A 25,464-nucleotide genomic window follows, 5' to 3' on the forward strand; every position below is an offset into this window, starting at 1 on the left:
TAGATTTATATACAATTTATTCAAGGTATCACATTATCAGCATCATTCCAACATTTTAGCTAACAGTATTTTTTTTAGAATATTTACAGTAAAGTTATCAGGTAATTCATAATGCTTCCATCTGAAGAGTAAAAGAGCTGTTAAAACTCAAACTTTGATTTTTAATCTCATTTTATAACATAAATTCCATTTCCTCATGAAATAATGCATATCAAATCTAATTCACACATAAGATTACATGTAGCAAAATATAAGATTCTTTCACTGGTTGTAGGTGCAGATGGGAAAATCCGGTCTCAAGTGTAACTGTTTAAGGCAGGTTCAAGGTTCTGCCAAGTTACTGCGTAAACAGTTACCCGAGAGCGATATTCCCATCTGCACCTACAGCCAGTGATCTTTTTCTTGCTTACCATATTAAAGAGATAACTGATAACATAAAATCAAATGAACAGCTTTCTTTTCTGAATTTTTTTCTTACAGCAGCATATTTAAACAAAGTGTGGGACATCAATGTCCATAAACAGGTTAGATGTAAAAGCGTTTCAAAGGCAAAAGCAATGTTTAGTTCTGGTTTTGTTTAATAACTAACAGCATAATGTTATGTATTTTCGATAAAATTAAGTTTTTGAATCTAGAAATGTACTACAAGGAACAAAGAGGAACTACACTCGAACAAAGAGCTATAAAAATAAATTTATACTTCTTTGACTCGAACCCCTTTATAACGCTATTCCGTATAATGCTGTTTACATTTAATTTAAAAAAGTGGTACCACGTTCTCACAAAATAATACATTTTCATAATGCTGTATTTAGACTGTTTCATCTGCATGAAACGGCAAGAAGGAACAACAACAAAGGTATCAAAGTAAATTGATAACAATACACATATTATCAGGAAGCAGGCAAGTTATGGTAATACATATACATGGAAGATCTTGTGCACAATGATGATCTGTCGCAGATATTCTTTATTCTCACACATCAGTGGTCTCATATAGTCCCTGCACTTCCTGAGGACCTAAGTGAGAACTCGAGACCTGTACACACCAGAGATATTCACTCCTCTATCCTGGGGACCAAATGGAAACTCAGCGTAAACATTGAACAGAGTCACAAGGATAACAAAAGAAGAATCTAAGCACATTTGATGCCCTCTCTATCTCATAGAGATTCTAACTTTATAATGTACATGTATTTTCCAGCACTCAGTGCACAGATTCAGGAATCAGATCATATCCTGATTTCAAATTGTTCATGTTTAATTTAAACTGTGCTAACTGAAATCATTCTCTGACCAAGTACTCTCAACATCACTGGCATCAAAATCAGCCTGGAAACAAATAAATACCATTTGAAAATTAGCTTTATAATCTATAAAGCTTACATTTAACTTGTATTAAATTGAGTGATTATACTGCCAATTTAATACAAATATGAAACAAGTGGGACTTCAATGGAACTTCTCACAGCAGAAAACTAACATATGGCCTATAATATGGTAGAGTCAATTTATATTAAAAAGATATGCATATTTAAAGCTGATTTTAAGACATCATTTGGAATCTTTTGACATGTCAAACATTTAAACATCATATTTTATCTGTAAAAAGATAGTCACACTGCCGTTTAAATAAACTTGTTGTCATTGTTTGCCATTGATTCTTAAAATGACTTTCATTTCTGTATACCAAGTCAAGGCTTCGTAATATACTATCTGAATAAATGATTTTACCCTGTTACGTCTAATTTATCAAATATGCACAACCATCTTAAGAATTACTGATATGAGCCGTGCCATGAGAAAACCAACATAGTGGGTATGCGACCAGCATGGATCCAGACCAGCCTGCGCATCCGCGCAGTCTGGTCAGGCTCCATGCTGTTCGCTTTTAAAGCCTATTGGAATTGGAGAAACTGTTAGCGAACAGCATGGATCCTGACCAGACTGCGCGGATGCGCAGGCTGGTCTGGATCCATGCTGGTCGCATACCCACTATGTTGGTTTTCTCATGGCACGGCTCAAATAACACGTACCTCAGCATCACTATTTTCCATTTCTTCCACCTCTACATCAAATGTACTATCCATTCCAGTCTCTCCTTGTTTCTCCACACGTTCCATACCCTCTCTAGCCTGGGCATTTGAGGGGTCCAGCCTGAAATAAATAGGGGATCAAGTTTGAGAACTATCCTCATTTATTTTATAACTGCCGTTAAATTGTGTACTCCTTTAGGCAACTCATCAGTATTATCCTCCGTAACCTACCGAGTCAACATTTTACATACCATAAACATCTGCTGTTAAATCGTGTACTCCTTTAGGTAACTCATCAGTATTATCCTCCGTAACCTACCGAGTTAACATTTTACATATCAATATCTAGCACAGAATAATTGTTAAACTGTGTGATTCATTTGAAATGTCCATGCTTATAAGCCATAAAATTATTCAAATCTATGTGAATAAATTTCATTAACTAATCTTGTAGAAGTGTCACTCAATATTAAATCTAAAATTTTTGTGATAGAACTGACTAAAGTCCTTGTACAAACATTTTTTATAGGTCCTTTCTTTGTTATAAAATAAACATTCCTTAACATGACACTTAAAACTTGAAGTGTACTTCTCTGACACTTTAGTAACTTGAATAAATCAAATACAATTGAAATTCAATATCTCCAACTGGCTTATCTCAAAATTTCAGCTTTCTCGAAGACATTTTCGAATCCAGTCCCAAAAACATGTGCACAAAATATCATTTTAGGTCAAATTTCAGTTCTCGGAGTTTCAACTTTCAACTGTAATATTATTCAGAGCTTGAAAGCCTCATTTAGCTCTTTCAGAAACGTTCAAGTTGACTTTATTCAATAACATAGTCTCGATATACATTCTTCCTCTACAAAACCAATATCATATTATTTAAAAATCAAACCCTATACATTGCTGCACAGATGGTCATTAACAAGTCTACCAAAATCTCATGTCTCCCATAATACCATACCATACCATTTAGAAAACTCACCCTAATGCTTTACTGTACTGATCTAATGCCTCCTGATGTTCACCTGTGTGAGTTAGAAAGTCTGCCAACATCTGATGTAATTTACAAGTACTCTGGTTCTGTAGGTAACCTTTTAATCTAAAAGAAGAAATTGTTAGTAAGCTCATAAACATTAAAACTGAACGAGAAAAAAGCACTTGAATCTGAATGAAAGAAAAACTTCAAGTTCTCTGGGAAAGCAAGAAATTGTACCAAATTAGGAGGCTTTTTTCTGTTTTGCTGGGCTTGAACAATCCAACTTTTGATGTTTGTAAAAGACCCCAAGAGCAAATCCAAGCATTATTTCATGCATTGGCAGGCAGGAAGGTAGAACCATTGACCTGCTGTAACACAATTACCGGTACATCCTAACTTTTTACACCCAATGAAATGAGGAGCAAGTCATTCAAAGTCAGTGACCTTCTTCTCTTGGCCACTGGAGGCAACATTCAGCTGTGAGGCATGACAATAATTCAATCATGCAACCTAACTTTATTTTAACTATCATCATTTCTTTTTAAAATAATTTTCACTTCTAAAAACATTTGTTTCAATCATATATAACTTCAACAGAACTTACAATTCTACACCTTTCTCATACTGTTTTTCAGCCTTCAGAATTTCTGCCATTACATACACTGGTGGTAAACTAGATGGGTCCAGCTTCATAGCTTTCTCTAAATATGGTTTGGCCTATAATATATATTAAGTGAATTGTTAAAACAGATATTTCAGGTGCATGTACAAGGAATTAGCATTAAAATTAGCATTTAATTAGAATTATCATTAACAGTTTGAAAATGAAGGGAACAGTTTCTACTATGTATCAAAATGAAAGTTTTCAACACCCAGGTTTTTACAAACTCAGCTTTGACAGCGAATCATATCTGATACCTATTTTGTCTATTAAAAAGCCTTTTTCTTCACTTTAACATTTTAGAAATGACCAAAGTCATAATAACAAGAGCTGGCTCAAATATTTTAATGTTGAACAGTAAAATGGGACATATCTGAGGAAACTACAGCTACCACTGAAGTAATTTTTACCCAAGCAGAGAAAACAGAACACTTCAACTGACAAGATAAATTTTGATTTTTTTTTAATATAGAGCATGTGTGTAGGGAAGGGTAGGGGATCAAAACTGATTTGAAGGGGAGGGTAACTCGAGTGACCTTGACCTTTATCAAATGACCAGACAAATTTTGATAAAAGATTCTTTATGTATATGTGTGTGGGTAGAGTCGGGGTGTAATCAAATGAAATAAAAATATTTGAGGGTGGCAGGTAACCAAGTGGTGATGTGGACCTTATCATCCTTGTGATATATATGAAGTGAATGGTTATGTGTAACTGCTAGCAACTATTTTTAAGTTTGATTTGAATCTATTAGGCAATACAGTGATAGGCTGAAAGTGCATCAAAACTTGAACCTCAAATTCTAAGTAAAAAGGGTATATAATCCATGAAATATTGGTTCCAAAGTTCTGGTTCTTGCATTAGGTCATGTAAAGTTTGAACCAAATTTATTCAGTAATAAAAGAGACAGAATGACAATGCATAAAAACTTTAAACCTGAAATTCTAATATATGGGCATAATTCATGAAATACTGTTGCAACAGTTAAGACCCTTATGTCACAAGATGTAGGTGATGATGAGGAAGTCATCAAGTAATTAAAAAGAGATAAAGTGAAAGTGCATCAACTACGACAGCTCTCCATATACTTCGCGTAGTCAAGCTAAGAATGCATAATACCACCCTTCACAAAGAAATAAATATTTATTCTAGTACGGAATTACACATCTTCAATATATCATCTACATATTTGTACTGTTCTACAATATGTTTCTAGTTTCCTCTCTTCTAGCCCTTGCTATCATATATTCAAAGCCATTTGTGCATAATAAAAAAAAAAGAGAATAGAACAAACCTTTGCCATTGCTGTTGGTTCTTTTGCTATTATTGCACCATATAACTGAAACAGAGTATCACTTTAAGTAAATACAATGTAATCTGCAAAATCTAAGGTAAGAAATATCTGACCCTTAACACAAATGTTACTGGTTCAGAATTTTAAGCCAGTCTCCAAGTATGTATATCAGTCAGGACTCAGTGTACATGTATAGTGTTCTTGTAATCAGCTGTTTGTAGAAGTCTACTAGGTAATGTTACATATCAAATATCTAAGATCTAGGCCTTCTGGTTTTTTTTTAGCAAATTCATGAAGATTTCCCTATGTACAATCAAGTAACCCCTGGGGCAGGGACAATTTGACCCTGGGGGGTCAAGACTTGAACAAATTTTGTAGAGGTCCACTAGGCAATGCTACATGTGAAATATCTAACCTCTAGGCCTTCTGGTTTATTTTTAGAAAATTTTGTAGATTTTTCTATGTACAGTCAATTAACCCCATGGGGCGGGGTCATGGTTTGAAAAAAATTTGTTGAAGTCTACTAGGCAATGCTACACGTCAAATATCTAAAATCTAGGCCTTCTGGTTTATTTTTAGAAAATTTTTGAAGATTTTCCTATGTAAAATCAAGTGACCCCTGGGGCGGGGTCAATTTTGACCCCGGGGATAATGATTTAAACAAATTTTGTAAAGGTCCATTAGGCAATCCTACATGTGAAATATCTAAGCTCTAGGCCTTCTGGCTTATTTCTAGCAAATTTTTGAAGACTTTCCTATGTAAAATCAAGTGACCCCTCGGTCGGGGTCAATTTTGACCCCGGGGGTCATGATTTGAACAAATTTCGTAGAGGTCCACTAGGCAATGCTACATGTCAAATATTTAAGCTCTAGGCCTTCTGGTTTATTTTTAGAAAATTTTGAAGATTTTTCTATGTACAATCAAGTAACCCCATGGGGCAGGGTCAATTTGACCCAGGTGGTCATGATTTAAACAAATTTTGTAGAAGTCTACTAGGCAATGTTACATGTCAAATATCTAAGACCTAGGCCTTCTGGTTTATTTTTAGAAATTTTTTGAAGATTTTCCTATGTAAAATCAAGTGACCCCTGGGGGGGGTTAATTTTGACCCCGTGGGTCATGATTTGAACACATTTTGTAGAGGTCCACTAGGCAATGCTACATGTGAAATATCTAACCTCTAGGCCTTCTGGTTTATTTTAAGAAATTATTTGAAGATTTTCCTATGTAAAATCAAGTGACCCCTGGGGCGGGGTCATGATTTGAAAATTTTTTGTTGCGGTCCACTAGGCAATGCTACATGTCAAATATTTAAGCTCTAGGCCTTCTGGTTTATTTTTAGAAAATTTCGAAGATTTTTCTATGTACAATCAAGTAACCACATGGGGCAGGGTCAATTTGACCCAGGTGGTCATGATTTGAACAAATGTTGTAGAAGTCTACTAGGCAATGCTACATGTCAAATATCTAAGATCTAGGCCTTCTGGTTTATTTTTAGAAATTTTTTGAAGATTTTCCTATGTAAAATCAAGTGACCCCTGGGGCGGGGTCAATTTTGACCCCGTGGGTCATGATTTGAACACATTTTGTAGAAGTCCACTAGGCAATGCTACATGTCAAATATCTAACCTCTAGGCCTTCTGGTTTATTTCAAGAAAATTTTTGAAGATTTTCCTATGTAAAATCAAGTGACCCCTGGGGCGGGGTCAATTTTGACCCGGGGGTCATGATTTGAACATATTTTGTAGAGGTCCACTAGGCAATGCTACATGTCAAATATCTAAGCTCTAGGCCTTCTGATTTATTTTAGAAAATTTTTGAAGATTTTCCTATGTAAAATCAAGTGACCCCTGGGGCGGGGTCAATTTTGACCCTGGGGCCATGATTTGAACAACTTTAGTAAAGGTCCACTAGGCAATTCTACATGTCAAATATCTAAGCTCTAGGGCTTCTGGTTTTTGAGAAGATTTTTTAAGATTTTCTTATGTAAAATCAAGTGACCCCTGGGGCAGGGTCAATTTTGACCCCAGGGTCATGATTTGAATAAATCTGGTAGAGGTCCATTAGGCAATGCTTCACACCAAATATCTAAGCTCTAGGGCTTCTGGTTTTTGAGAAGAAGATTTTTAAAGTTTTTCCTTTCGGTTGCCATGGCAACCAGAGTTCTGCATGGAATTTAATTCTTTGATTAATTTTGAAAGGGGGCTACCCAAGGATCATTCCTGTGAAGTTTGGTGTAATTCTACCTAGTGGTTTTCAAGAAGATTTTTTTAGAAAATGTTGACGGACGCACGACGCACAACTGACGACGGACGACGGACATTGAGCAGTCACAAAAGCTCACCATGAGCCTTTGGCTCAGGTGAGCTAAAAATACGATACATTTCAAAAGACTTACCATTTATAATGTTGGAGAAAAAACTTTTTTCCAAGCTAAACATTCACTTGGCTAATTACTGTTATGTCTTACTTGTTTTTTACATGTCAAGGAATTGTGTTTGTTTTCTTCCAATTATATTGTGTATATTAAATTTAAGTGTTGTCCATACAAGACATACTGAACTTCTTCAATAAAGGGATATGATATGGATGCTCAAATCGTATCATTTTATTCAACTTGTTCAATAAATTCAGTTAATTTTATATTGTTTGTGTGTAATAAAAAGTTAAAACTTCTTTATCAACTAAATTCAATTCATTTATTTTATTCGATTTCATGATATCATGGCACAAGTTTTCATGGTTACACTTACAGATAATGTTCTAACATTTCCACCAATAGTTTTCAATGCCCTTCCTGCCCAGCCGATTGCCTCCCTTACTCTGCTAGATGACACATAACAATCAGTCAGACCTGAAAGTAGGTAAAGTTCATATCAAGAACTATTTTTTTGTACCAACATTCAAATCAATTGCATAAGACATTTTACAAGAAATATGAATATATATTAGCATTTGAAAAATCTTTGCCAAAATATAAAAAACAATTTTTTGATAGTTCCAGAACAAAACTAACCTTTGTTTGATCTGTTAAACACATGGAGGCCCCTTCTATATACTGAAAACTTAAGATATGAGTTATACAACATTTTACCAGTCTCCAGGAGTGTAGTAGTAGGAACATTTTCTTACTTTTAAAGGTTTTTCCATTTCTTCAACAAAAATGTATTTTTTCACAGGAAAATCAGTGTCGATAAATGGCCAATAAAATTGCTGGAAAAAAACTGATGGTGGAGGCTGGGAGGAATTTGATATGGGGCGTCCAAAGGAACATTTGTGTGAAACTGATCTGAATTTGAGCCAGTAGTTTTTCATATAGTCATATAGAGAAAAGCAATCATGCCTCCAATCAGTCATTCTTTTTAACAAATCAACATGACTTGGAGCAATTTGACTGAGGGCACCCAAAGAAAATTGCTGTCAAATTATTTTAAAATCGGACCAGCAGATTCAGAGAAGATTTTTATAATTTTCCATGTACCCATACAGATCAGACTCCCAGAGGCTAAGTTTTTAATGAAGAAGAATGATTTAATGGTACAGGGTCACCCACAAACATTGCTGTGAAGTTTTTTGAAATGAAGACGGGGGTTTCGAAAGAGTAAATTTTCAAAGTGTTCCATACAACCATAAAGGGAAAACAAGCCCTGCCACCTGCTGGCCATGTTTTTGACAAAGAGAAGAAGGAGTCTTTTAGATGGTTACATTAGCAGTAATGCTGTGAAATTACTTTGGAATTAAATCAGCTGTGACAAATGAGAAGACTTTCAAAGTTTTCAATATAGCAATACATAGAAAACTAGCCCCATCACCTGGACGCCATGTTTTTCTAATGAAATACAATGATTTGAAGGAATCTCAAATCACCTTAAGAAAATTTCTGTGCACTTGTTTCCAAATCTAGCCAGTGGTTTATGAGGAGGAGATTTTTGAAGCATTTCCTTTTGGTTGCCATGGAAACCAGAATTCTGCATTTATGACATATTTTAAAGCAACCTAAAAAGAGGACCACCCAAGAAACAATCCTGTAATGTTGGATTGAAACTGGTTGTGATTTAGGTGTAGATGTTCTTTAAAGAATCTGTGGAAGAAGGACGACAGACAGTAAATGATTTTTGTTGACTATCTGCACTTTCTGCTTAGCTATGCTAAATAAATTTAGTGTAGTTTCTTAGTTTATACTAATTTATTTCAGCTAGTTTGTGATGAAAACTTCAATCTTATTTGTACAAATCTCAGGTCCATTTCATGGAAAATCCAGTACTGGTGTCATATAAGGTGTTGTCTTGACCCCAGTGGTGCTTGTAAGTGAAGTTCACAAAATGTATCATACTGCTTGATATGTGTAATAAATTTTTATTTGGTACTGTAAAAATAATGGTGAAATTGGCAATAAACAAACCATTATTGTTTTTCTGTCCAGTAAAGACTGACTATCTTTGGTGAAAACGGAATTCAAAGACCCTTGGTGAGGCTCACTCTCACAGTGGTAAGTGGCATACGTTTCAGTCAGAGATCTTAACCATTAAGCCAAAGAGACCCTAGAATCTAAAACAGAGGTAAGAACAAACCTTTATATGCCTCAAATCTATGAGGTGCCCACCTCATGGCTGCCTGGAAGTGCATTATTGCTTCGTGTGTTTTCTTTAGTTCTAACAGAGCACTGGCCTTCAGTAACAATGCTTCAACATTAGCCGAGTCAATATTGCTGGCCTGGTAAATATGTAGTAAATACAATGACATATAATGCTTCTACATTAGCACAGCTCACATTGCTGTCCTGGTAAATAAACAATAAACAGTAAAAGCAGTTTTACGTGATCTGATATTTGTTCAAACTGATAATTAAATTACTTACATCTTGGTAACAAAGCAGTCATATATATGACATGGTCATGCCTCCATCTAAGCAAATGCTATAAATGAAAAGATCATTTATGAATGAATGCCTAACTGCATACGTTACTTAAAGAAATAAGAGCTTAAAACAAGAGCTGTCAGAGGACAGGAACGCTCGACTATTCAACAGCCTTGTCAATGAATGAATATGAAGCATAAACAGAGTTCCCACTGGTATTTAAAGTTGGGGGTGAAAACTGAGTTTTTCTTGCACTTTTGCACCCCCTCACTATGAGATATATAACAGCTGTCTCCAAATCTGGGGGTGTAAAGTACCATTCTGGGGGTTTTGGGGGTTTCTGGGTACACTGATAAAAGAGGCAAAACTTTGTAAAAATGCAAAACAGAGCTATGGAATGCATGTCAGCTTAGTACAGTACACAAATGTGTTAAGTTTCAATCCAATCCCATTAGTGGGTACCGAGCAACCAGCTTATATGTACATACAAAAACTTAACCGAAGTCATAAAGAAGGAGCATCATTTCGTTAAAAAGCAAAACGGAGTTAGGGAACCTGTGCAATGTAAGTCAATTTATCAAGGTGAATAGATGTGCAAAGTTTCAATCTATTCCCACAAGTGGTTACTGAGATACCAGCTTACATACAAAAACTTAACAAAATCAGGATGCTGACACACAGTTGCGTCCAATAGCTCAACCTATTCTTAGAACAGTCAAGCTACTGTTATTTTATTTGTAAAATATGGTATGTAAGAAAAAGAACTGACTAACTATTACTGGTAGCAGGTATGAATTGGAATATCCTGCTCTCCAGGAACTATTTTAGCAGTAGCAAGGCCTTTTTTAAAAACATTTACTCTTGGCAGATCAACAAACACTTTAACATTCTTTTAACAGTCATCCAAAGTGGCCCTATTTATGCTACCATCCTTAAATGCCCAATGTTTGAAATGGCTCCTTTCTGTCTGATAGTAAATGACTGGTAAGGTAAGTACAGCCCTATACCGAGATTGCTTCAGTGCTAACAACCCCATATCGTACTTTTAAATACATGTCTGCATACCAGACCTCCTATATTCCTATATATTCCCCTTCCCTTCAAAGGTATAATTATCAATATGAGTACAAAAAATAAATTCAAAAGTGGTGTTAAATATCTTAGAAGATATCTGTATAACCTTAGGTATCTGAGCATATATCTATACAAAGTACATGCTTAAGTGACTAACCTTCTGAGCAAAATAGACAGCTCTAACAAACTTTTTATTCAACAATGACAGGTATCCCGTAGCAACCCAAGGTTCTGGAGCTGTTTCTGTTGCTACCATTAACTGATTGGCTAATCTGTATAGAAAAGGTTTAAAACAGTCATTGTTAGCATCTTGAATGTTTATTCTTTTTCAAACAGGGGGGCTAACCCTCGTGACTTCATACACATGAGGAAAACTGCTCAATTTATGTAACATATTTTTGTTTGTAGTTTTCTTGTTACATGACGGACTGTAATGAAATAAAAAGCGCTGAAAACAAAAAAAAACGAGTATTTTCCTTGGCACAAAACTTCTGCCAGACTTTGTCAATACTACCTTCAAACACTTCGCAGTGTGTACATTACCTACACATTTGATTCGTGAAAAAAAATTGGGGTAGAGTGTTTAAGAAAAGTATCAAGAATGTCTGGCAAACGCTTTGTGTCGAGAAAAGTACCAATTTTCCTGACAATGACGCTTTTTATTTTATTAAAATTTGTCAGGTAGAAAGGAAATTATAAGCAAAAATGTTACCTGAATTGAGCGATATTCCCTTTGTGTTTGATACCGAAAAGTCACATGGAACTGGATGGAAAATATTTACATGTATATAGGCAATGAGTGTTTAGCAAGGCAAGTATGTAATTACCAGTACTGTTCTTATTTGTGAACAACAAATTTTATTACTGTTAATTCCCCTGTTTTTTATAGTCTTTTTACTTTTAAAGAAGATAAATTTAATGGCAACCACAAGCTAAAAGAAATGAAAACTCGGAGAATTTGTTATAATATAAAGTTTCACAAAGGCAGTACCTTCATATACAATTAAAGTATTACTGTACTATAACATGATAACTGACAAGGCAAAACAGACATCCAAAAAATGTACTTGCTAAGAGACAAATAAAAGTAATTGACTACCGAATACCTTTTTGTTCAGAAATATTTAGAATATATATGGTTGAAATTTTCATAAGAAAGTACTTCACCTCTGGAGATCAAGAGACTTTTTTTCTTTATACAGCAGGTAAGCATACATATCCATGTGACTCAGGTGCAGTGGATCCACAGCTTGTGCCTAAAATATAAGTTAAGACAATTAAATAAACAAGAGCTGTTCATAAGACGCCACGTTCGACTTTTCTCAATGCTTGACTCTGAATTAGAGCTTTGCCAATAAAAACTTTATAAAACTTAAACCAAAAAATTCTAAGTTACAAGGGGCATAACTCTGTCAAAATTCAGATCAGAGTTATGGGAATTGTTTCTCCTGGTGTAGACTTTGATAGTAAATAACTATTTTAAGTTTCAAGTCAATAGCTTTGACAGTAACAGAGATATTTGACTGTATCAAGAACTTAAACCAACGGTGACCCGACGCACATTCTTCAAAAAATCGAGCTAATACATAATACGCATTTACTACACATATTCATTAGTAAGAAAGGGGAACTTTTAACCACAGAACCATATAAATCAAGCATACCTCAAAATGGCAACACATCTGTTCACAAATCAGAACACAATCAGCTCAGAACAGTATTATCTGCTGATGTAACCATAAATTATTTATACACAACAAACATATCATATTTCTTATCAATTCCTACCTTTTCATTGACCTGTTATGTTTTTCTTGGGTTTAGAGTTACTCTGACACAATTTAGGATACGGAGACTTTTCAAGCTTTTGATGGTGGAGGAAGACTCCAGGTGCCCCTCCGGGTATTATTTCAACAAGGGCGGGCACTTATACAGTGATAATGGTAGGAACAATTAGACTGTTTGTTTCCAGTAACATGCTCAAAAAAATTAGGGTAGGAAGGTCAGTAAATTTTTTTATCTCATGAACAATGCTACACGCTAAGTGAGGTTCCAAACCCATATCGTTGAAGGGCAAGAGATTCGAAGTAAGCGACCTTAATCATTTGGTCAGGGAGGCCCCATTTCTCAACGATTAGCAACATAATCAAACATAGCAAATTAAAAAAAAGCTCTAAAGGGCACAAACTACTGTCAGGAGCATCGATTTCCCAAAACTTGTCTAAAACGTGTCTAAATATAGACCAACTAATCAGAAGATTTAAATCATTGAGAAAGTGCCAGCTTACACAAGGTAAAGGTCAGGAGCTATTTCAGGTAAATATCTGGAAGAGTATACAATTTATGGACACTTTTTAACATTTCATTAAGTAACAGTTTTGTGTCAGTAACTGATAACTGTTCAATAAATAAATTAAGTGGAATGTGCACGCACAATATGATTGTTAGAGGTCTGACAACACGGAAAAGCTACATACAATTTTCTTAGAACTGAAACCACTTGTCTGGTCAGTTCAGAGTTACTTTCCTTGTTCCTATGTTTAGGTCCAATGCTCCAACCAAAACAGATAAACAGACACTAAAAATGCTAATTACCCTTTTGAAAGCCATGTGAGCCTGTGTGTAGTGTCCATCCAAGAACAGTGCCCTTGCTATACTTGTCATCAGATATACGTTGTCCTTCAGACTGGCCTGGTTGTCCATACGAAAAACAAAAACTGCATTTACATAGTCCTGTGACGTTACATGGGAATGACCTCTGATCCATTGGCTTAACCTGTAGTTTACAACAATATTCTTAATTCATGAAACATTGTGTTAACCCTTACCCTACTAAATTTCTATAATGAAACTTGTCCATCTTTCAATTTGAACTGTACCATTAAGAGTTAAAAAGGGTGCTTACCAAAAAGAAACTGACTGAAAGGCATGCAGTACAGGTCTGATCATGATCTGCACAGGTCGCAAAGGCAGAATCAATCATGTCCAGCATGGTAATGGTTAAAATGGCCTTAAATCTCATTTTTATGAAGATACTGTAAGTAATATTAACAAACACTGGGTACAAGTTGTCAGGATGGCTGACTCATAACAGTCACATATCAAAATTGATTTTAATGATTCACTTAATTAACCATAAACAAAATATACTACTGTAAAATCATAATTATTCGTAACGGTCAGCTTTTCATGGATTTGATGCTATAAATAATAAATAAAATGCAGAAAAATAAATAAATTTCCAATCTAAAACACCTGTAAAATTTAAAATCTACGAGTTCATGAGCAGCTGAAATAGCCATTTTGACAAAACCTTGAAAACTTAATGCCAACAAAATTGAAAATCCAGGATAATTTCACAGTTTACGTCTTTTGTCCTACGTGAAAACATTTTACAAATACATTATATACCAGTCACATGAAGTTCCATGTGGAAGACCATTTAAGACAAGACTGTGCACATCTGATCCTTTCAAACCCAGGGACATCAATCCATTAATTGCTTCCAGTGCTAGCGGGCACTCTCTAAAACAGAAAGAATAAAGTAAGTATTAACATGATAAAAGAAGTATAAAATTAGTATAAAGAAGGATATACCAGCACAGTGCAAGTGGAAAAAATTTTCTAATGCAACACTTGTGTCAACTTACACTTTTGTTTAGTTAAGAATTATTAAGTACAATACAATGTTACTGGTAACTCAAAAGACCTCTGGGCATTATTTCTTCATAAGCGAGCAGCTTGCTAGAACAACAAACCTTCTGTAAGTCAGCTGGACCACCTTCTCACAAGAAAGAATTCTTCACACAAAGCAATGTTTTGAACCAACAGCAGTGAGAGGCCAGCAACCTTAACCACTCGGCCAAAGAAGCCCCAGTAATGAAAATAAATACTTATGAAAGTACTTTTTTTTAAAGTAGTAATATATATTTCACTGGAAGACTATATGTAGTGCATATTTCACCCTGTGAAAGAAATATAATTTTAACAAGTACGCTCCACTGTTCAACAATGTCTTAGTTGAACAAGGGCCATAACTTTCATATTACCAGTAGTCTAACAAGAGTCACAATTTGATTTTTTTTATGTTTGCTGAAAAGGATGCCTTGTGTGAAATTTGAGTCCAATATCATATAGCTGTTACTACGAGACATAGCTTGACTGTAAGTTACATATAAAAGTGACAAAATTTCAAGAAGGTCAACAATTCCTAATATAATTGATCAAGAGTTACCTAATTTGGTTTTGTAAACAGATCTAATGACTAGGAAGCTTTGTATGAAGTTTCAATCAAATATATCTTGCTGATTCTTTAGCGAGATATAGCTTGATAGTTGTGCAAAACCTTAAACCAAATTATTGAAAGTCAAAAATGGTCTGTAATTCGTAAAAAATTCAATCAAGAGTTATGTAACTTAGGTATTTCAGTAGCTTTGATGATTACGAAGCCTTATGTGAATTTCCATACAATTCATGCAATGGTTACTGAGATAAGAACTTGAAAGAAAAAACTTTAAACAAGGTATGATGCTGATGACGGTGACTACACACACACTCTAGGGAGGAAAACAGCTCTCACAATTCTTCAATTAGTTGGGATAGAAATGGCAAACTTTTAGCATCACAAAAATATCTAATTTCATTGTAACTTATCACAATTCAAGATGTGTTACTAATGAAAAGCTTACACACAACTTCCCCACATAAAACTGATTCAACACACAGGCAATGAATTACTTATACCAAGTTTTTCATATAGAGCTGATTAACAGGCCCGTAAATTAAAGATGTAAATACAGAAAGCATGTGTAACACAATGAAAGCTGTATTTTACCTAAGAACTTCCTTGTAACTTGTGATGGCCGACCGATCCATACCAGATCTAATATACAGCTTGGCTAGTGCAAGATTCACTTTAGCTGTTCTTTGTTTTGTGCTGATCCCCTCCAACTGAAAGGAGAAGACACAAATAACAATATGAATCTTCAATTTGTGAAAATAATCCAGGAAATATTCAATTTGTTAATTAACAAATTTTTTTTGCATGTTTCCAGTACCTGCAATTTCTTCAATGATTTGATTAATACTTAAAACTACTTAGGCAGCAACACATATCAGAATTTCCTTCCTATATGATAAAGTCATTTAGCTCAATTTTCCCTGTTTTTGGGTAAGTAGTCCTGTGTTGTGAACAGTAAACCAATTTTTTAAAAATAGGTTCTGCTGTGAAATTAATATTAATAGGGAATTAACCTTCATGGATTTTGTGGTTCTGCCAATCTATGAAACTAAATCCAAATAAACAAATAAAGTTCACCTTCATTTCATATCAAAAATAGGAAATCCATGAATTCAGATTCTCATTAAATAATTGCATTGGCCAAAATCATGAGATTTCATGCCCATGAAATAGATGGTTTCACAGTATTCATGCCCATGAAATTAGATGGTTTCACAGTATTCGTGCCCATGAAATTAGACAGTTTCACAGTATTTATGCCCATGAAATTAGATGGTTTCACAGCATTTGTGCCCATTCACAGTATTCATGTATTCATGCCCATGAAATTAGATGGTTTCACAGTATTCATGCCCACGAAATTAGATGGTTTCACAGCATTCATGCCCATTCACAGTATTCATGCCAATCAAATTAGATGGTTTCACATTATTATTGCTCATGAAATTAGATGGTTTCACAGTATTTGTTTCACAGTATTAATGCCCATGAAACTAGATGGTTTCACAGTATTAATGCCCATGAAATTAGATCGTTTCACAGTATACATGCCTATGAAATTAGATGGTTTCACAGTTATCAGTTATCAAATGTTTCCAGAAAATAATACTATTTAAACATAACATCAACCGGCCCAATATAATTTATAGCCTTGAACAACAGAGTAAGAAAAAAATGCAGATTAGCTAACAACAAAACAATAAAGAACAACAGTTTATAGATCTGCTTACAACAGACATGGCCTCCTTATACTGTTTCCCATGGAGCAGACACATGTATATCTTGTATTTTACCTCTACATCTGATGTTGTTTCCTGCAAAGACAAAACAGCAATATAAACAGTTATACATTTTCAAAATATAGAACATAAACAGCAATGTCCCATCAAGAAAGTTATCTACATATTTACAATATACTTGTCAATGTGGTAAGGTATGAGAATATTTTCTTATGTTTGTGTCACGAATTATTTCATTCCACTGTTCACCTTTTTCTATGAAAAATGTTGTACATTAAGTGATGATAAAAAATTAAAAATAAATTTTCCAAATTAATCATACTGAAAAAGCAAATCTGATGCTGGTACCGCACAAGCGACATTTAACCCTTACCATGGTAAACACGACTGATTCTGCCTTTGCGACCCAGTGTAGATCATGATCAGCCTTCAAATCCATGCAGTTTGATCAAGATCTGCACTGTTCGCCATTCAGTCAGTGTTTTTAATTGGTAAGCACCCTTTTTAACAGTTAATGGTACTATCCAAATTTAAAGATGGACAAGTTCATTATAGAAATTTAGCAGGGTAAGTGTTAATTTTAGTTTCAAAGTAAGAAGCCTGTCTATTACCAGTAAAGAAGTAATGTGAAATCATCAATATTCATGAGGGACTTATATTAATGGATTCTGTGGTTGGGTCAAACCATGAAATAAGTCAAAACAAACAAAATTCTCATTCACTTTATCTTCAAAGGTTGAAATCCACGAATTCATAGCCCCATGAAATACCAGTTTTTACCAAAAAGCATAAAATTATATGCCCACAATATTAAACGATTTTATAATATCAGTATTTGCTTTTAAAAAGCAAAGACCAAAGAAAATTTAAAGCTCCTATGTAATGTTCTAAAAACAACAAGAGCACCACCTACAGGTGCCATCGTTCATCTGCAAGTGCTGGACAATATGTAAGAAAAGAGTTATAGTTCTTGGCCTTCTTTCACAAAGCTATAGTAAGTATTCAAGGAAAGTGAACATTAAACAAACAAGAGCACCGCCTTGCGGGTGCTGACGCTCATCTGATTTTTTTTGTATAATAGAAATATTGTCCTACCCATGATTTTCTAAGTCTAAAAAGGGCCACAATTCTTGCAAAAAGCAGGACAGAGCTATGTTTCCTGATGTACAGTGTCCACTTATGATGGTGAAAAACTGTTGCAAGTTTTAAAGCAATAGCTTTGATAGTTTATGAGAAAAGTTGACTTAAACATAATATTCAACCAAGAAAATGATTTTTCTAAGTCCAAAAGGGGCAATAATTATTGCAAAAAGCAGGATGGAGTTATGTTGCTTGCTGTACAGGGTCAGCTTATGATGGTGAACAAGTGTTGCAAGTTTCAAAGCAATAGCTTTGATAGTTTAAGAGAAAAAGTTTACCTAAACATAAAACTTAACCAAGAAATCTGATATTTTTTAAGTCCAAAAGGGGCCATAAATCTTGCAAAAAGCAGGACGGAGTTATGTTTCTTGCTGTACAGGGTCAGCTTATGATGGTGAACAAGTGTTGCAAGTTTTAAAGCAATAGCTTTGATAGTTTAGGATAAAAGCTGACCTAAACATAAAACTTAACCAAGAAAACTGATTTTCTAAGTCCAAAAGGGGCAATAATTCTTGCAAAAAGCAAGATGGAGTTATGTTTCTTGATGTACAGGGTCTGCTTATGATGGTGAACAAGTATTCCAAGTTTCAAAGAAATAGCTTTGATAGTTTAGGAGAAAAGTTGACCTAAACATAAAACTTAACCAAGAAATCTGATATTTTCTAAGTACAAAAGGGGCCATAAATCTTGCAAAAAGCAAGATGGAGTTATGTTTCTTGCTATACAGGGTCAGCTTATGATGGTGAACAAGTATTCCAAGTTTCAAAGCAATAGCTTTGATAGTTTAGGAGAAAAGCTGACCTAAACATAAAACTTAACCAGGCAACGCCGACGCAGACGCCGACGCCGACAACCGCTCAAGTGATGACAATAACTCATCATTTTTTTTCAAAAAATCAGATGAGCTAAAAAGAAGAGCACCGCATTGCGGGTGCAAATGCTCATCTGATTTTTTTGTCTCTGTACAATAGAAATATAGTCCTACCCATGATTTTCTAAGTCCAAAAGGGGCCACAATTCTTGCGAAAAACAATGCAGAGTTATAGTACTTGCTGTGCAGCATCAGCTTTTAATAGAAATAACTGCTCCAAGTTTTAAAGCAATAGCTTTGGCTGTTAAGGAGAAAAGTTGACCTAAATGCAAAACTTAACCAAGAAATCTGATAAGTCCAAAAAGGGCGATAATTCTTGCAAAAAGCAGGATGGGGTTATGTTTCTTGCTGTACAGAGTCAGCTTTTGGTGGGGAACAAGTGTTGCTAGTTTTAAAGCAATAGCTTTGATAGTTTAGGAGAAAAGCTGATCTAAACACAAAACTTAACCAAGAAATTTGATTTTCTACGTCCAAAAGGGGCCACAATTCCGACAAAATGCATATCAGAGTTATGGTTCTTGGCCTACATAGTCACCTAATGATGATAACCAAATGTGCAAAGTTTCAAAGCTGCAGCTCTTCTTACAGTTTTTGAGAAAAGGTTGACCTAAACAAAATTTTTAATCAAGAAAATCAAATTTTCTAAGTACAAAATTTAAATAAAAGGACCATAATTCTGACAAAATGCATATCAAAGTTGTTGTGCTTCTTGGCCTAGATAGTCAACTAATGATGATAAACAAGTGTACAAAGTTTCAAAGCAATAGCTCTTATAGTTTTTGAGAAAAGGTGGACCTAAACAAACATTTTAACAAACGCCGAAGCCGACAATCAAGTAGTAACAATACCTCGTAGATTTTTTTCAAAAATCAGACAAGCTAAAAATGCAGCAAACAAACTTTTGACTTCAATATATTGTCCCTCTCTTAATCCGAATATTTACGAGCAAACATATTTTCTTTCAACTATATATGTTACAAATATTTGTACTTACACTTGTCTGTGTGGTTGCTACAGTTGTCTTTCCCTTGGCCTTATTTATAGCCTTTCGTAACAACAAAGCTCTCTTGTAAATATCCTGGAACACATGACATAGAATAATGTTTACTGATTATTAACTTTATAGATAGGAATATGATTATTGGTAGTAAGACGGTTTCAAAAGTAACTGTACTGTCAGAATTTTCGAACTACAGTTTTATATCTGGGCAAATCAGTCAAATGTCTCTGTGACAAGTATTTCCAGGGGCCTCCATGGCCGAGTGGTTATGGTCGCTGACTTCAAATCACTTGCCCCTCATTGATGTGAGTTTGAGCCTCACTCAGGGCATTGAATTCTTCACCCGAGGAAGCCATCCAGCTGGCTTACTGAAGGTGAGTGGTTCTACCCACGTGCCCGTTTGTAATGACTAATGCATGTACATTGTATGGGCACCTGGGGTCTTCCTCCAACATCAAAAGCTTAAAAGTCAAAACTAGTGACTGGCAAGTCATTCATTAAGTGTATACTGTTACACCTCTAAAAAGGTGGTATGGTAGTTATTTTCTTACCTCTGCCTTTGTATATTCTCCAAGATGAAACAATGCATTACCATAGTACACCATACACTGGTATTTTTGGCTCAGTGTGAGGAGTTCTGTATATGTATTACTTTCACATAGTGACATAACAATGCAGGCCTGTAAGTAAAAAACATAAAAAATCAGTTACAAGACACAAGTGGGATGGTGGTTGGGGAGAGGGGGATGGCAATAAATGGCAGCACTACAAGAAAAAGTGAGTTGTTCCTAAATATTGTGTGTGTTTTTGGTGTTTTTTTTTAAATGCTGCCTTGAGAAAAACACCTGACTTTAAACCTGCTACACACTTTTTGGAACATACCAGTCTTTGTGGATATGCAAATTTTAAAGCTTTGTAGTATTCCAGGAATGCTGATCACAGGATTTGAATCAAGGAAAAATGTAACTAAACTTTTAGGATAAGGTTCTGTGCATTTTGCTAAAATAGTACTATTTTTCTTGAAATATTCACAACTATATACACTTTTATCACAGACTATATGTTTCTGTTTTAAATATATACTCCCACAGCTAGTGTTAATTATGAACTTTAAAATTTTGTCAAAACTCAATTCTAATTTTCATGACAAGGATCAGTGCCCAAAATTAAGGGGTAAGGTTCACTGCTTTACAAACATATCATTGTAGAGATTCATACTTTCTAGTTTCAGGACGTAACTTAAACTGGTTGGATAATTATTAGTGTATGAAACAGCAGAAAGGCTAAAGGTATTCAATTTTCTCTAATTCTGATACCAGTTTCTGTGTTACCAATCATGGCCTAGTTATATAATTTACGAAATATATATAAGTAAATAATTTCACCGGAAAAATGGTAGAATAGTAGTCTGACCACACCCTGACATTTTACTGACCTAAGAAAATGTATAACCACAAATTAGCTTTGTGTTTTACAAATAGTCTAGTGTTTGCTAACTTGCACAGTTTCTAATCAGCAATATATTCACAGTATATCATGACATGAAAGCTGCTGTACATTTCAACACATCCAACTATCATCAATGAATTAAATCAGAAATTTCTATAACAATGTGATTGTGCTGTTGTTTGCAGATGAGTATTTAGAAAGCGATCAGCATCTAGTTGGACCTCAATCTTCACAGATGATGTGCCATTAAATAAACACTCCAATAGTCCTCCTATACACGTTATGCTATGAAAATGCTGTTAGCATTTTAAAGACTCAAACAAAACTTTTGTGCTCTTATCATTTTTATACATATATAAATTATACGAAGTTTAATACTTTGTAATATGTTTGCTAAATTGTGATTTTTGCATTGCAGAATCATTCCTATTCTGAGACTAAGAGCCCATGAAAGAAAACACACAGAATGTTAAAGCCAGTAAGAAAATGCAGCAAATAGGAAATGACACCACAGTGACATTAACTGTAGCAGTTATGATGTCACTAAATGTAAACTTTTTTCAAGAGAATAACTTCCTTCAAATTTTTCCCTTTCTTTTGGGAAGGGAATAGTTCCTTTGTAACAATGTTTTTTAAAAAGTAAAACCTGATTTCTTCGAGCTAGCTTTGAGGCTTTGCCTTATTTCAAATTATTAAGGTAACTTTCAAAAACCTCAGTAATTTAACCAAAAATGTGCATGTCTTTTGCAGATTTATTTTCCAAAACTCTACTGAAATTGATGTCTGAGATCAATACTGACTTGCATACTATTGGACTGCATGTTTTTTTCTAAATATAAAACCTTTGCTGTTGTTAAGTTTCTTTTATTTGTAGTATAGCTCTACGAGCTGTTGTACTGTAGCTTGTTTTGAACTTGTACCTGATCAAAATAATTCAAAGGTTAGATTGTTTTATATTTGTGATGGTCAATCTAACCGTCAAAACTTCAAAGGACCAAAATAATGGAGGATAAATCATAGTACACATTCATGTAAAGTTATTGGTTTAATGCGCATATTGCTGGGTAGAAGCAGTAAACGTTAATTGTGTTAAGTACATACATTGGTTTAAATCACCAGAAAAAATAATTATTTGATAATTTTATATAAATCAATGAGGAACTGAATCCCCTTTTGATTCATTAAGTTTATTTGAATTTATCTCATATTCGCAACAAAATCAGTATTTAAAACCAAATAGGCAGCGATGATATTTTCATCAGAATTTTCGTCCACTATTTTGGTCTTTGGAGTGTTTGACACAAGTGGAGATATTGCCCATAAGAAAACTAGCTCAGTATTTACTTCCTAGAATCATGACTAAAGTCAGTAAAGACTTTTAGTCTAAATAATGAGACCTCAGGCAGACCGATTTTACATTTTGATATTTTACGTTGTCTACCTAGAGGTTTCAACCAGAAACAATCAAAACTGTGGTGGAAACTGTGGTCAATTGAAATTACGATTTATCAGTAGTCACGATTTTTCTTTAGCCCTAACTGCTTACCTGTTGTTTTAAATCATAAATAGTAAATAAAAAACATAAGAACAGGACATATCTATCAAGAATTTATGTTGTAAAAAATTTAAACCTCTAACGTTTCAATCGTCTTCATGTAAAGGCAGTCGGAGGCGTGACCAATGAAAACGCTTCGTGTAGTAATGTGTTTACCGGTGATCGGCCATTTTCCAATATGTAGTACACTCGTGTTAAACCTTGGCATTTTTTTAACTGCCATAGTTTGAATTTTTCTCAAGAAATCTCGGTAATATATACATCATTGAAAAGGAAATATTACAGGCTTTCTATGTATGTATTTCTTTTTTTTATCCGTTGCATTATTATAACATAATTCCCGCCCAACGGATTCCATTGGGTGTTACTTACGCAAAGAAGAGGACAGTGCTACCTCATTCTTTACCTTTTCTGGTTTGTACTCGGAGGCGGATATCGACAAGCAGGGCTCCAGATAATTTTTTTGGCCAATGAGTATTTACTCAACATATTTTTTGTGAATGAGTAAAATGGTAAAATCTGAAACTGACTAGAAGTAATTTTACTCCTGAAAATTTATAAATGTGAAAAAAATCAGGAATCAGTTTTTATTGTGTGTAAAACCCATGCATTTGTTTGCAGTTTAGTTTCAATTCATCATTTAAGCTTCTTTTTTCACCTTGTCTTGCTTTGGCTTCACACTCGCTACCTTTAGCTATGTTTTGGGGATCAGTTTTGTTGGTAAATTAAAGAATGCGTAGAGCGTTTGTTCACTTATACATTCTTAGAAAGAGACATTTTTGTTTATTCCGCACCAGAAGTTGATATTTTAAATCGACACCGCTTTAAAATACACTACCGTACCATCAATATTAATTCCCAACTATTTGATACACGCAGACATTGAGTGTAAAAAATAGTTTAACCTAGGTTTACAGAGTACCATTCAATGCGTGTGTATGTTCAATGTTGGAGAATTAATGCCGACTGTGCTCTGTGGACGATTCAGATTTTGTTTACGCCAGTAAAAAGTCATTGCGTGCGTTTCTGTTATTTCATATACGTTTTTATACGCTTTTAAAAAAATTATCAGACATGCGTATATGCATTATTTCAAAGCGTAATTTACGCTAATACGCATCTTATCTGGAGCCCTGACAAGTCAAAATAATATAACGATATTCAACTCTGGAGTACAATTATTTGGACTATACAAAGAAGTATAAAATACACAGAATGGCAACTGGCTGTAATCTCGCGTGAGCTCGTGTAAGAGCGTGATTCGGCGTTATCTTACTAAAAACAAACATCGGCGAGCATGGAGTTACAATTTGTACCTTTAAAACTACATTTAAAATACATGTTACTTTGTTAGCTTCTAAAACAAAATTAGTTTAATGTGAAATGGTCTTAAGACACGAAGTACACGTTTTTTTGTCATCGAAAGAAGCGTGGTCATACGGTGATAATTATTTTACCGATGAATAATTGCTTTCCCATACAAAGTGGCGCGTGGAGAAAGCGCCACTTCAGGTAAACGAGATCTCGTTTTTTTGTCACGGGAGGTTGGCGAGATTTGCTCTATATGCCTTTCAAGTTGCCAATCTATTTATTTTTATAGCTCTTTGGACTATAAAGACTTTAAGACTTAAACCACACCTAACGAAAAATATCACATTATGATTGACACAGACAATAAACTTCAAAATAAACTGAAAACTGTTATTTATCCACTTTATTGCCTAAATGTCTACACTTTTTGAATAAATTAATCGAAAATCTCATGATTTACATCGTGAAAACTGATGACAATAATATCAACATATATTTTCTCGTCTTCAACGTGACACGCAATAATGGTATTTGTTCATATAAATGAATTACCAATTGCTTTAAATCTTGGTACAACTCCGAGTCGTGAAGTTGCTTAACGTGCTCAAAATACATCATTTTTTCACTTTTTTTATTTTTTGTATCTTCCCGGTCAGTAGACGATTAGTTGCAACCAGTTTATCCTGTGCCGTCACGTAGCGAATAGTCCGTATTGTGTAGCAGGATTCATCAGTTGCGCACTTATCTAAACAAAACCTTTGGTGAAATATACTTAACTCAACTTATTTTGACAGATGATTTACTTTTCCATCATCAACAGCTCAAAATCATTTAAAATCAGCTTTCATTTCCAAATTAGAGCCTTTTTAATAACATGACTTTCTTTAGCAGTATATCTAAATGCCGTCACCAGAATCTGTGTGCTCCTAGTTCCTAATGTTAGGTAATGAAAATGCTTCCTGATCTTGAAAATGAAAATTGTGGTATAGGCTATAGCCTAACTTTTTTGTTCGTTTCAACAGTATTTCAGTTATGTAACGGCGGACAGCTGTACCAGTACAAACCTGTTTTCCGCAAGTATTTGCCAACGTTTTTTGGGGTTGTCGAAAAAATGTGAAATTATGGGTTGGTTTGGCTGATCGGCCTAATGTTGTCCCCGCTCCCCATCCCATATCCCCCCCCCACCCCACCACATACACACACACACTTAAATAATTCAAACACCGATAAATGTGACAAAGATCTGGTTATCT

The 25,464-nt window shown here is 34.6% G+C and overlaps 1 protein-coding gene across 1 annotated transcript; it reads right to left on the reverse strand.

Moving 5' to 3' along the window:
• On the reverse strand, positions 1-24,917 carry LOC123534320 (anaphase-promoting complex subunit 7-like). The gene is made up of 16 exons (XM_045316519.2): positions 24,764-24,917; positions 20,448-20,576; positions 19,891-19,974; positions 16,877-16,960; positions 15,741-15,856; positions 14,318-14,431; positions 13,502-13,682; positions 12,074-12,162; positions 11,064-11,178; positions 9,546-9,687; positions 7,728-7,828; positions 4,974-5,018; positions 3,623-3,735; positions 3,025-3,141; positions 2,037-2,157; positions 1-1,332 (listed from the first exon to the last, which is right to left on the reverse strand). The coding sequence occupies exons 1-16, from the start codon at positions 24,827-24,829 to the stop codon at positions 1,276-1,278; spliced, it is 1,674 nt and encodes a 557-aa protein (XP_045172454.1). The 5' UTR covers positions 24,830-24,917; the 3' UTR covers positions 1-1,275.
• Positions 24,918-25,464: the final 547 nt, after the last annotated feature.

This window comes from Mercenaria mercenaria, chromosome 12, assembly GCF_021730395.1.
Source record: "Mercenaria mercenaria strain notata chromosome 12, MADL_Memer_1, whole genome shotgun sequence".
Taxonomy (NCBI): Eukaryota; Metazoa; Mollusca; class Bivalvia; order Venerida; family Veneridae; genus Mercenaria; species Mercenaria mercenaria.